At 36.4% G+C, this 13,479-nt stretch overlaps 1 protein-coding gene across 1 annotated transcript; it reads left to right on the top strand.

Annotated features, from left to right (window-relative positions):
• Positions 1-865: 865 nt before the first annotated feature.
• Positions 866-4,584, top strand: LOC143547795 (transcription factor UNE12-like). Its single transcript, XM_077039128.1, has 7 exons — positions 866-1,216; positions 1,995-2,081; positions 2,677-2,796; positions 2,917-2,982; positions 3,144-3,209; positions 3,452-3,529; positions 4,119-4,584. The coding sequence occupies exons 1-7, from the start codon at positions 980-982 to the stop codon at positions 4,347-4,349; spliced, it is 885 nt and encodes a 294-aa protein (XP_076895243.1). The 5' UTR covers positions 866-979; the 3' UTR covers positions 4,350-4,584.
• The last annotated feature ends 8,895 nt before the right edge of the window (positions 4,585-13,479 follow it).

Raw genomic sequence — 13,479 nt, 5'->3', positions numbered from 1 at the left:
ACGCGCCACCACCACCACTCAATGTCTTTCCCCCAAACAAACCCTAGAATTCGGCCCCAAACTCACCCACCGGTCCACATTCCTCCGTCCAGTCGCCGCCGTGGCAGAGGAGAAAGTCGTCCAGCTGGGCGATGACATCTCAAACCTAACCCTAGCTCAGGCACAGTCTCTGGTCGAGTACCTTCAGGACAAGCTCGGAGTCACCGCCGCCTCATCGGCTTGTTTCCAGGAGATGGTGCCGGATGTGGTGGTGTTGGTGTGGAGAGAGAGAGAGAGAGAAGATGGGAAGAGAGAGAGAGAATCATTTTAATATATATTAGACAAATTACAGGCGAAAAGACAAAAATGCCCTCACATGCGCCTCACGTGAGGGTATTTAACTGACTTTTTCTAACCCAGTTAGCGTAAAGGACATAACTTGTAGGAAAAAAAAGTTTAAAGTACACCGCCTGCAAGGAAACTTAGAAAAGAACACGAACCGGTTTTTGGCTTTTTTTAAAGGACAAAATTTGTAATTCTGTCTAAAAAGAATGATATAACAAACTAAACCAAGTTAATAGATTTATAAATTATCTTGTAATATTATATAAATGTAACTTAACCTTAAAAAAATATAATAAAGTATATGATTTCATAATGATAATAATTCAAAACTTAATCTGTTATAAAAAAATAATATAAAAGCATTTGATTTTCAATTAATAATCCAAATTTTACTTATTTTAATGTTATTCGCTAGGTTAAAAGTATTAGAAATATGAAAAGTCGCTTCGGTTAGTACCTGTTTGTCGATTCGGTTTAAGAAAGAAAACCGTCGATTGTATATTCTAATAAACCGTCAAAAAATACCGGGCTCAAAGTTATTATTATGAAGTATTAGTTTTAAAACACTGCTTCCAAGTTCCAATTCTTCTCTTCACACTCATCTCTCTTTCTCTCTCTAGGATTTGATTCGCCGGCGATACAATATATCTCCGGCATGGCGACGGATCCTCCGGAGGGCTACGGCGACGACTTTCTGGAGCAAATTCTGGCCATTCCGTCGTATAACATCACCGCTGGATGCTTACCTGGCAACACAGCCGATTCACCGGAAACAGTTTCCGTTCATCATCAACAGCAACCTCCGGTATTTCCGTTAGGTTTGAGTTTAGATAACGGCGGCCGTGAGACCGTTGGACCGTTTACAGGTCAGCAACTGCAGCAGCAGCAGCGTGTGAGTTGTTGTTAACCTAATTATTACGCTTTTCAATCGTGTTTGTTGATCGTAAATTTGTAAGTGTTGATTTTAGGCTTCTAGTTGTAATGATTGATATAGTTATAACTAGGGGTGTGCACGGTTCTGTTCGATTTATAACCTCAGCTAAATTAACCATTCGGTTTTTAGTAAATCGGTCGGTTAATTTTTCGGTTTTTGGTAAATCGGTTCGGTTAATAACCAAAATCAAATTTGCGCTAAAATGTTTACTTGTAAACACGTGAAATGTATGCATAAATACATGAAATGAATGTATAAACATGAAATGGAGTTATAAATACATGAAATGGTGGTATGAATACATGAAATGGAGGTATAGAAGCTAGAAATATATGAAAATATGAATGGTTCGGTTGGTTAATTTCGGTTGACCGAGGGTATAAAAGATAACCTATAACCACTTTTCGGTTAATCGAATAATTTCGGCTTGGTTTCGCTGGTTTTTGGTTTGGTCAACAGTTCGGTTTATAGCAGCATGTTGTAGTTGTGAACTGTGATTGAATGATTGAGAATTGTAGAGGAGTTATTTTGGTTCATTTTGTGAGTTGTTAACATAATTAAGCGTTTGAATCGTATTCCCTTCATATTAAGTATTGATTGGCTTTGCTATTCAAAAGGGGGTTGCGGCGCAGTTTGTTGCCCGTTTACCTGCCACTTTATTGTATCTTGTAGTTTTAAACTGTGATTGGATAATTGTGAACTGTAAATGGGTTAATTTTGGTTCATTGATGTGCAGGAAAGAGGAGGAAACATGAACATGAGTGGTTTGTTTCCCCAATTTGAAAATTTGCAGTCACACTCGCTGATACATACCGTTCCACAGGTTCATGAGTCTCATTTTGCGCTTGAAATTGATCATATATGTCTGTGTTTAAGTATCTGCTTGAAGCAAACAGAGCATATGGTTATTAAGTTTTTTTTTTTAATATTAGAAATTGTTGCAAATTAATCATGATATATGCAGTGTTGTAGAACTCGCTAAGTGCTAGTTGGGTGGTGGGGAATTTTTTATGTAATATTTCAGAATTGTATACATATTCAAAATTTTATATATAATTTTTCAAACTTATTAATCCAATTTAATCAATGAGTTAATTTTTCAAATATTATTAATATCTTGAACAATTTTGACTGATTTTGACTGTAATTGACTTAATTTGACCTAATTGACTTAATTTGAACTAAATTTGAACGATTTGGCCCCCCTCTTGACCCAATTATTGGGTCCGATTAGCTGAAATCGAATTGGTCACTCATCAATTACTGATTAATCGCTAACCAATACTGATTTTTATAACATTGGATTTATGTGACCCAGGCAGTGTTTATTGAATTTGAATGCTCTCTTTTCATGTTTATGAATTATTATATGCTCTGTATTTTTCTTTAAATTTTTATGGTTTCTGTTGAAATGACAGGGGTTTCAAGGGCAACCAACTAGCAGTACAGCTGTGACTGTGCCTCATCCGCCTACTATTCGACCTCGGGTACGGGCTCGACGAGGACAAGCCACAGACCCTCATAGCATAGCTGAGCGTGTAAGACAATTCACCAGCATTTTATTTACATATATTATGTATGTGTGCATGCATGTATTGCAATGCAAAAACAGTTAGTGTTTGCTGTTGGCTTTACAAAGGTGTGAATATAATTTGCAGCTACGTAGAGAAAGAATTGCAGAAAGAATGAGGGCTTTACAGGAGCTTGTCCCCAGCTGCAACAAGGTAAAGTTCAAAATGACATCTCAAAAATATTACTAACAATAATGTGATATTTTGAATGGAATAGTTTAGAAGGTTGTATGCATTAAACATATACTTTCGTGTGACTTTCAATTCAGTCTGTTTTATGCTTGGATGTTGTTTAGCTAATGCTTCTTTAACAGACTGATAAGGCTGCTATGCTTGATGAGATTCTGGATTATGTGAAGTTCTTACGGCTTCAGCTTAAGGTAAAAATTATTATTCAAGACCAATTTCGTTATCAGTTTATAATCATGATATAAATTATGATCCAACAGTTGGATATCTGTGAGTAACTTTTTGGGTTCTAGAAGATATAATAGTGATGCTTATAGACTCTACATGTGCATTATGCTTTAGTCTTGCTTTTTTTTTTTTATTTATATATTTGTTTCTGTTTTTTGAGATTTTTCTACTTAATAGTTTGTAATTTAACTGGCTGATGCAACAGGTTCTTAGCATGAGTAGGCTGGGTGGAGCTGGTGCAGTGGCACAACTCGTATCTGATGTCCCATTACAATCTGTTGAGGTAACACACACTAAAATTTACTCTGAAAACATGGGTCATATCATACCCAAAATTAACAGTCAAAGTGGTCATTTTTTTTGGCTCATAAGCCATATTTTAATAGAGTGTTTTAGTCGCTTAAACTTTTAGTTTAGTCGAGTATTCTATGATGTATGTTATATAAGTATTTGAACCCAATACCCAACTTTGAACCCTGAGGTTTTTTATAAAAAGTAAATTTATGGCCCTCAATTGAATGGATAAAGTAAAAAAATTGAATGTCCTGATTTGAGTTTTGGAATGGAGTTCACATAAAAGGTAAAACCTTTAACAAAAACTTTTGAAGTTTTGTTAGATAATTTGTAAATTCAACCGTTTTTTTGTTTGACATTAAAAATAACTGTCATGTCAGCTAACCAGTGCTAAAATATCCCTAAAATAAGTTTTGGTCAACTTACAAATAGTTATTGTGGACCCTAAAGTTCTGGTTCAGCTCAATTTATAAGTTGACTCAACCAATGCTAATAAACAACCTAAAATATATATTGAAAATTATCATTATTATTGTTGTAAAGTATGCATGGTTAAACTATTGGTTGATACATAATAGGGTGACGGGAATGAGAACGGATATAATAACGAGCAAGGTCAAGCAGCATGGGAGAATTGGTCAAACGATGACACAGAACGTGAAGTAGCGAAGTTAATGGAAGAGGATGTTGGGGCGGCCATGCAATTCCTGCAGTCAAAAGCATTATGCATTATGCCTATCTCACTTGCATCGCTAATCTACCCGAACCACCAACCTGATGTTAAACCGGAGCCATCTGCACCCTCTTAGAGACCCCCACCTTATAACTAGTACTACCGCTAGCTTTTGTGTCGTTTGGTGAAAGTAGGAAGATTTGTAAAGTGAATGGGGGAATTTGTTTGATCATCCGGACTAAAATGTGTGTTAAATCACTTCACATGGATAACCCTACCCTACCCTACCCAACTTAGTTGTGTTTATTGTTATTATTACTATTACTATCAAATTAATTTTGATAAATATATTTGTATGTTCAAAGCGACAATATCTCAGTTTAGGGTGATTGCCATCTTTGCTGGTCGACAACGGTAAGCCAAGTTTTGATGCCGAGGTTTAATTGTATTCTTTTAGTTGGAGTTGACATGGGTGAGGGGGTTAGCCAAACTGAGAGCAATGATGTGAATTTTTGACGCGAAATTTGTGGATTTGAGTTTTAAGCAAACGGTCTGGGCTGGTTTAAGTTTGTATGTGTTTAGCTAGAAGGTCATATTTCAATTCGTCGGGTTTACGTGTTCACCTGTTAAGCTTAAAGCTAGTATAGTTCATGCTTATTATTAGAGGTGCACAAAAAACCCGGAACCGGACCTGAAAAAATACCCGGAACCGGTTTTTTTATACCCGGGTAGTCTATACCCGAAACCGGAACCGACCCTACCCGTAGGGTATGGATAGGGTATACATTTTGAGGTCAATACCTGTACCCGATTTTAGCCCGTAAATACCCAGACCCGGTCATACCCTATACTTGATACCCGGTTATACCCGATACCCGATACCAATTTTCTAATACCCGAAGTAATACATGAGTTTTTATAGTATATTTTTATATTTACTTCCCAACTTTTATGTTTAAGTTTTTGTAAAATGTATATTACTAAGTAAATAATTTGTAATTAAGTGGATTTATGATTTTTGTAACATAGTTTAATTATATTTATACATTAATAAGCAAATTTAAATTTTAAACAAACTAAAAATGTTTAAAAAAACTACAAATTCAAAACCGGGTATTAATACCCGGTCGTACCCGGTTCCAATAACCTAACCCGATCATACCCTACCCGGGTACATAAGGTTGAGCTTTTCTCCTCAATACCCTACCCGAACCCTACCCGATTTCTCTCAATACCCGATCATACCCGAAACCGGTCCATACCCGAACCTGGGTATTAGAATAAACCCGATTTGTGCACCTCTACTTATTATAAGAAAGTTTATCTTGATTCATGACTTGCTACATATGATATCATTTTCATTTCATCACAACTAGACGGGTGCCCGCGCTAGGGGTGAGCACCTTAACCGCTATAACCTTTAAACCGAACCATAACCGACATAATCGAATCGCTTTTAACTGATAACCGACATAACCAGTGGGTCGGTTAATGAATTTATAAAAACCACCAAATACGGGTCGGTTTTGGTTAAAGATAATTCCAAAACCGCCATAACTGAACCGACCCATTTATTTAACCAACAATATGTTTGGGATTAACTTCCACCAAACATGTTGTTGGATTATATCATTTTGATGTTTTTGATAACGCTTGTTATTAAATTAAGTTGAATTCATTGTTGGATTATATAATGTCATTCTTGTTTTGAATATTTGGTATTAATATTGTGGATTATATACATCGTAAGATTATGCCATGTCGTTTTTTTAATTATTGGTGCAAAACTTTTAGGCCCAATTACATTGTTTTGGTTATGGTTAACCGACTCACTATAACCTACAAAACCGATTAACCAAAACCGCCATAGCGGTCCGGTTATGGATATGGTTATCCATTAAACTAGATATCGGTTACGGTTGTGGGTTTGGCTCAAAACCGCCCCAAACCGACCCATGTACACCCCTAGCCTGCGCGATGCGGCGGGGAAAAAAATCATAGTAATCATGTTCGTTTGAAACTTTAAAAACGTTTGAACCAATCGTCACTTTTGGTCAGCCGATTTCTGAATGTTCAAACCATAGCAAACAGTTTGATTTGTGGGTTATACAGAAATTTAGCCATATAAAACCGGACTGGACGGTAAACTTATTATTAAGGCTCAATGCATGAAACCAAAACCATTAGTAACGATTTAATTTAAAGTTTCTACGGTTCAATTTCGGTTCTCAATAACAAATATTCGAACCAACGGTATAACTTAGAAACCGTTAAAACCGAATTGTGAACGCCCATACGTAATATGTTAATTTTTTTATTTGAAAAATTATAGCAATACCATACCCAAATTAAAGACAATAAAATACTCATTTTTATGGCGTAATTTTTTATAAAAAATATTAACGTATGAAAAAGTTATGACCGTTGTAAAATCGTTGGTGGGAAGTTATTTACAATTAAAATTAAAATGAATGTATAGGTAACGATAAAGGTCCAAAGTAGTAACTATTTCTTACATTTACAAAAGTTGATTATAGTTGAGGGGGCAATGTTGTAACTATTTCAAGACATAATAGTGAACAAGTTTGTCCCTCTCTTACATGCTATATAAGGTGTACTTTAAGCTTTAAAAGTTGTAATTTACTTCAAAATGAGTGTCTTAGTTTGCCCTTGTTTGGTGTATTATATATAATATAGATATGTAGAGGTGCACAAACCCGGAATATTTAGGAACCAGAATCGGGTAGGAACCGGTTTCGGGTATGGTTAACAAAAGTCAAAACTGGATAAGGTAGAAACTGGTTTCGGGCATGGTCAACCAAAGGCAAAATTGGGTCGGTTAGGAACCGGTTTCGGGTATAGTTGGGTATCTGACCAGCTTTTTTTTTTTGAGTTTTTTTTTGAGTTTTAGAAAGGGTCAGGTCCGGCCGGTCCAAGTCGGGTACACTTCCGAGGAGAAACTCAATACCAGGTCATACCCACGGGTCAGATACGAGTAAGAACTGATTTCTAATCGGGTACACCGGATCAGGTCCAAAACCATAATTTTTTCTCTTTAATTTTTTCTCCGAATAATCATTCCATCCACACAATCTTTGGACTTACTAATTTTTATTATTATTATGGAATTTTCAAAACTTAAAACATAACTAAGAAATTTATTCTTATAAAAAATGTATATATTTTAAGTTTATATAAATTTTACAAGCTTGCTTATTGTATATAAGGGATGAACTCAATACTAAGGCTATGTATAGTGAAGAGGCTATAAAATAGAGCATTTTGCGTTGTGTGGCACCCAGTCAGTAAAGGGTGGGTTTTTATTTTTGGGGTGTAATGGTGTTGTAACCCAATATATATATATATATATATATATATATATATATCTAACTATCTATATAATTGTCTACCATAAAATTCTATGTGTCACTCTTACGTTGTTTCCCCCATTCTCTAGAGCCACCAGATTACTTGATTTATAAATGGAGACTTCTCATGCATCTGACCCGAATTCGCGGGTATGGGTCTCACCAAACCCGGATAACCCTTAAACGGGTTATAACATCTCATTTATTTGTGAAATAACCCCTTAATTATCAAAGAATAATTTTCACGGGTTATGTGTCTTACCAAACTCTAATAGCCCTCAAATGGGTTATAAGATCTCGTTTATTGATAAACACTTTCATTATAAAACCCTAATTTAATTTATCCGCTTTACATGTTCATCGTTGTTGGGCTATTATCTCCATCGTCGGTTAACTTCCAATACTACCCACCATCGTCAACTATATCAACGCCTCTTTTTCATTAGACAAATATTTGTTATCATGTTTGTACATTTAAAAAAATCAACATGCTCATATTCGTTTATGTTTGTTTGTTAAAAAACTAAAAAACCTAAACATCTCAACTAATAAAACCCAAACGTTCAAAAATATAATAACAAACTAATATATATGTATTAAATTAAAACAAAACTACGTTAAAAACTAAAATAATCATCATAAAATAGCAAAACGATTAAAAACAAAACTTTAAATAAACTCCCGTAACACGGGAGGATCAAACTAGTATATATATATATCACCCACACACATACTAATATAATAATAATATAATCAAAGTGAAGCAAGGCGACAAGCAGCGCCCCACCCACAATTCGCCCAGGGGGCGGTGTTCGCGTCCCAAATCGCCGGAATTCGCCCCTTCATTTCGTCCACCACGTATGGCCTAATAAACCAAACCAGTTCGCTTGGGCTAATTTTTATCCAAGCCAGTTGTCTTTGTATAAATTTATCAGATGAAACAAAATCATTAAAAACTTATACGTGGCTCACTTGACACATGAGTAAAATATCCATCTAAAAGTCCCAACCCAAATAAGAAGTGGTCCAACCGTTCATAAGGAAGCCCAAGCCCAACATCTTTTTATAACTTTGAATGCACATAAGAAAGTTGATTTCTCTTTAGAGTTATGAATAATGTTTTCCAGTGGTACTCTAACGCGCCGGTTAACTTTTCTCCATCACCAATGATCGTGCGCACATCAAAGGCACGTGTTATGCGTGTTTGTGCTGTGATGATTTCACGTTATGACAGGAATGTTGTGTTTTTAGATTTCAATGAAGACGAAAAATTTGTACATTAGAAAAAAGATAAGTTCTTGCCATCCCTTAGTAGTCACTTCCTATTAAGGAACCGAGGTCACGTTTAGATTGATAGCCGTTGATGTACGAATTTTTTTTTGTTACATTTCGTCTTGGACTGGTGAATGATGATTAGGTCTGTTGAGCCCAGATTTACTTTGGCTCATTAGCCCATTTTTAATTAGTCTGCTACTCTGCTCGGCGTGTAAATGAAGTTGGAGGTAGACCTAGACCGTAGATGGAAGGAAATAAAAGAAAATTTAATGAAAAATATTTTATAAAATTTCTACTACAATTAAATAGTCAAAGTTCTACGAATGTTATTTTGTAAAAGATATTCTAGTAATTTAATCTAGTATTTCATTTTGGTTCCAAATTGTGATTAAATCAAGTAATTTAATTCATCTAGAAATTGCATAGACTACTTTTTTTTTTTAAAACGACCAACTAAGTAACGCTGGGTACTCTGTACGCGGTTTCTGTTGGCTTTAGCCCGAGCCGGCCACGAGTCCGGACAGACGGAGCCCCTAGCGGTCCACCTATTGAGGGATTCCCCGGATAAAACCCGACCTCCACGCCCGCCAAACGGCACGATAGCGAGGTTCCGTTAAAACCAGGTGAGATTAGAACTCGAACCCTGACAAACCAGGCTCATCCATCAAATCTTCCATATAAATTGGTGATAGTGAGATTTGACCCCCTACCTCTTACTAGTAAAGTAAATATTCAACCATTGAGCAACATCCAATTTACCGAGACACATCCAATTTATGGAGGCTACTATTATAAACATGATAAATTGTTTTAACTATAAACTAACTAGAAGTTTATTGTTATTTATATTTTTGATATATAAAATTCACGTAAATTATAAAATGAAAATATATGATAAATTCTTCTTGATATTTCAAGGATATTTACCATGTATGAAGCTTTAATTATACCATACAATTTATTATAAAAATATTGTAATATAATTTAGGGTCAAATAAATTATTCTAAAAATGATAACAAAAATAAAAAGGATGAGAAGAATTTGTAGCCACACAAAAAAACCATTAAAAAATTTTAAACTAAAATAAATTAAAAAATCATAAAATCAAAATTTAATAGATAAACGAAAAAAGTAAAAACACAAAAATATTTTCACTGTCTTTCTCGTTCTCATAAAAAAAAACCATAATGGTAAGTGAAAAAAGTCGTTGTGTCTTTTTGTTTATCATTGTGCTTTGTGTTTATTTTCGTCATTGATCTTATCTTTTTTACTTGATATTGTGTCTTTTTTCTTTATATTGTGTTATATTACTAGACATTGTGTTATATTTTGTTCGACATTGTGTTATATTTTGCGATATATTGTGTCTTTTTTAGTTATAATTGTGTTTTTTGTTCATTTTCATCGTTGTGTCTTTAATCTTGGCATTGTATCTTTTCATCATTTTTTTTTAATATTTTGAACATGAATGATGGCGAAAACATTTTAGATGTTTAATTATTTTCGTTTTTTATTCATATTTTGAGTTATAATTTTTTTTTATTATTTTTTTGAATTTATTTTTAAGGTGTTTGTTTGTGTGATTACAAATCCTTTTCACACTTCTCATTTTTGTCTCCCTTTATATTTTAACTTTACCATATAATTTATAATTAATATAAATCTAATATAAGTGTTACGTATCTCTAAAGTATTGAATAAGGTGTTAACTCATTTTAGGTTGTGTTTTTTTTTGCTTATAAGGTCTGCAAGGAGCCTACGTCTGCGGGCGCGCAGACATAAGTTCTTGAAGACTGTTTGTTTAAAAAAAAAAGATCTGAAAACTGCTTTTATGGTATTAAAGATTAAACTTTTTTCATCATCTTCACACTTCTTAACATTATACCAAGTATCAACACCCAATGTCCAATACCACCACCACCATCCACCGTCCGCCACCACCACCACCTTCCGCCTCCACCACCATCCACCACCACCACCCATCGTCTGCCGCCACCACCACCCACCACCACCGTCAACCACCCACCACCACCACCCACCGTCCGCCACCACCACCGTCAACCACTCACCACCACCACCCTCGTCGGCCACAACCACCGTCCACTACCACCACCATCCACCACTGTCACACCCCAAGCTACGACGGAAATGCCGGGGCGAACTGATTGCTCACAGTTTTTTCAAAGGTTACTATCATGCAGCATTTAAATGACAATATCTATTAATGTAACAACGTGAAAATTTCGAGTTCAAAGTATCAACTTTCCAAAGTCTAGGGACTAAAATTGCCAAATTCCAAAGTTGAGGGTTAAAAATGAAAAATCTATTTTCCTGACCCATCGCGCTACGTGATGAGTCAGAAGAGACTCCCATCGCGTACCGCGATGGGGTGTCTGACAATGTGCGACACGTGTGCCACGTGGCACCATGTGCTGCCACGTGTCAGCACGTGGCAACACTGCCGCCACGTGGAGCGGTGTCTACCACGTGTCAACACATGGCAGACCTACACCTCTGCGTCATCAGGTCTAAATCACGGTACGCGATAGGCCTGCCCAGGAACCTATCGCGTAGCGCGAGGGGACCCAATTTGAGGTCTATAAATAGCGACCATGGGCAGTTCATTCTGCACACCAAACCCAGCTCTCACCTCTCTCTACTCTCTCACTAGAATACCTCGAAATTCGTGCCTCGTTTCCTCGATAAGTGTGTTTCGAACCTTCAAATTGTGTACCAACGATTCCTTAAAGTTTGTGCCACCCTCCACCCTCATTTATCAAGAAGGCGTTGTTGTAATGGCAAAGAGTCCCGAAAGACGTGCCTGACAAGTGTTGAAGTTGGCATATCAAAGTTGATCAAGAAAAGTAAAGCGGCGTCGGAGTGCTGCTTATTTCTCTAGAGTTTCGATACGCCACTAAGGTTAGGCGTAATAATGAATACAATATAATTCAATATTATATTCAAGGCTTAAGCCTTAAGTCGAGGTTATACTCGATACCTCGATAAAAGAAAAGAAAAGAAAACATAACAAAGAAACAAATGAAAGTATGATTGTTGAATATTGTGATAACATATATATGTGTGTAAGTATATATGTATATATTCTTTGTTATGAGAATATTATTTAATGAATAAAGAGTATTCTTAAATAACAAAAGAAAAAAATTACGTTTCTTGGAGAAGAAGAAACGTCGGGTTTTCAATATAATCTAAAGGTTTATAATTTACTTTTAAACTGGAAGTTTTTAAGTAAATAAAGAATTGAACTAAAGGTTCAATCGAGGATTGAGATATAAGACTAAAGGTCTTAAGCCGGATCGTGTATCCGACTAACAAATATTTATACTCGTACTATAGGTGCGGGATAAAGAAAGGGAAAGACCCTTGGACGGTGAGTGAAGCCAACATGAGCGACAGATACTATGAAGCATACTTCAACCAAGATGTGGAACATGACTTGTCCAAACCCGTGTACTATCCCGGAAGTCGACACTACCCAATAGATGTTCCCGATAGTCCACCAAAGCAAGGAATTGAGCCACCAAGACACTCAAGCTATCATCCATCAGCAATACCGATGCATAATCCCTCTGAAATACCGATGTACCATCCAACAGAAATCCCAACTTACCAACCCTCAGAGATACCACAATACTATCCAGCCGGGTACCTACCAAACTCTCAACCATCCTCCGAGTGGATGAAATATCTCTCAGAACAACAAGAGTGGCATGCCGGAAGTTCCACCTTCAAAGAAGTTAGTTCCCAACCAGACAACGATGAAGGACTGTCCCGTAGACCCAAGATGAGGGTAATGATGCCTTCTGAGACTTTCCAGATGATCCCAATAAACATTAAGACCACACCACCCATGGAGGAAGATGAACCGGAAGAAGAAGAACCGGAAGAAGAAGAAGAAGACCCCGATGAAGAGGAGGATCCTGAAGAAGAGGAGGATCCCGAGGAAGAGACTGAAGAGGAACCGGAAGAAGAGCATCCTGAGAATCCAAATGAGATGCCAAGCCCAATGGATGGATCACTCACTTCCCAAAATCCAAGCTATGGTTTTGTGGATCTATATGTCCAGCATCTTGAAAAATTGAGGAATCAAGCTTCATCAAGCTTCCCACCATTCCAAGGAGAAATTCCATCAATTCAAAAGCAAGCCGACGAGATCCGAGAGCAGAATCAAGCTGCCAAGACCTACCTCTACCTTTCATCCGATATGGACTATGTTCCGTATCCAGAGCCGAGGAATCATTACGAGATGGTGACTCTGGGTTACCGTGACCCACCTCCGCAGTATGGATACCCCAATATAATCCCACAATCGTATGAAGAATATCTGAATCGTGCATTGCACGAAACCGATGATTGGAGGAAGAAGGTAGACGAGTAAGAGAAGAAAAAGAAGAAAGTTGGGGAAACACTCCTTCGAAAATGCAACAAAATATCGAAGGTTGTGAAGAAGTTTTTGAAGAACTGAAGATGATGGAATATAATGAGAAGCTATGTGTGTAAAATAGTCTTGTATGATATGTGTATGAATAAAAGAACGTCTGAAAACGTTCTTATGTAATAATAGGACCATCTATATATATATCGTAGAAACGATATATATA

This window comes from Bidens hawaiensis, unplaced genomic scaffold (genome assembly GCF_021521415.1).
Source record: "Bidens hawaiensis isolate Kalapana, Puna unplaced genomic scaffold, B.hawaiensis_p1.1 tig00014831_1, whole genome shotgun sequence".
NCBI lineage: Eukaryota > Viridiplantae > Streptophyta > Magnoliopsida > Asterales > Asteraceae > Bidens > Bidens hawaiensis.
The sequence above is the reverse complement of the archived record's forward strand: the minus strand, read 5'-3'. Positions and strand labels throughout refer to the sequence as shown.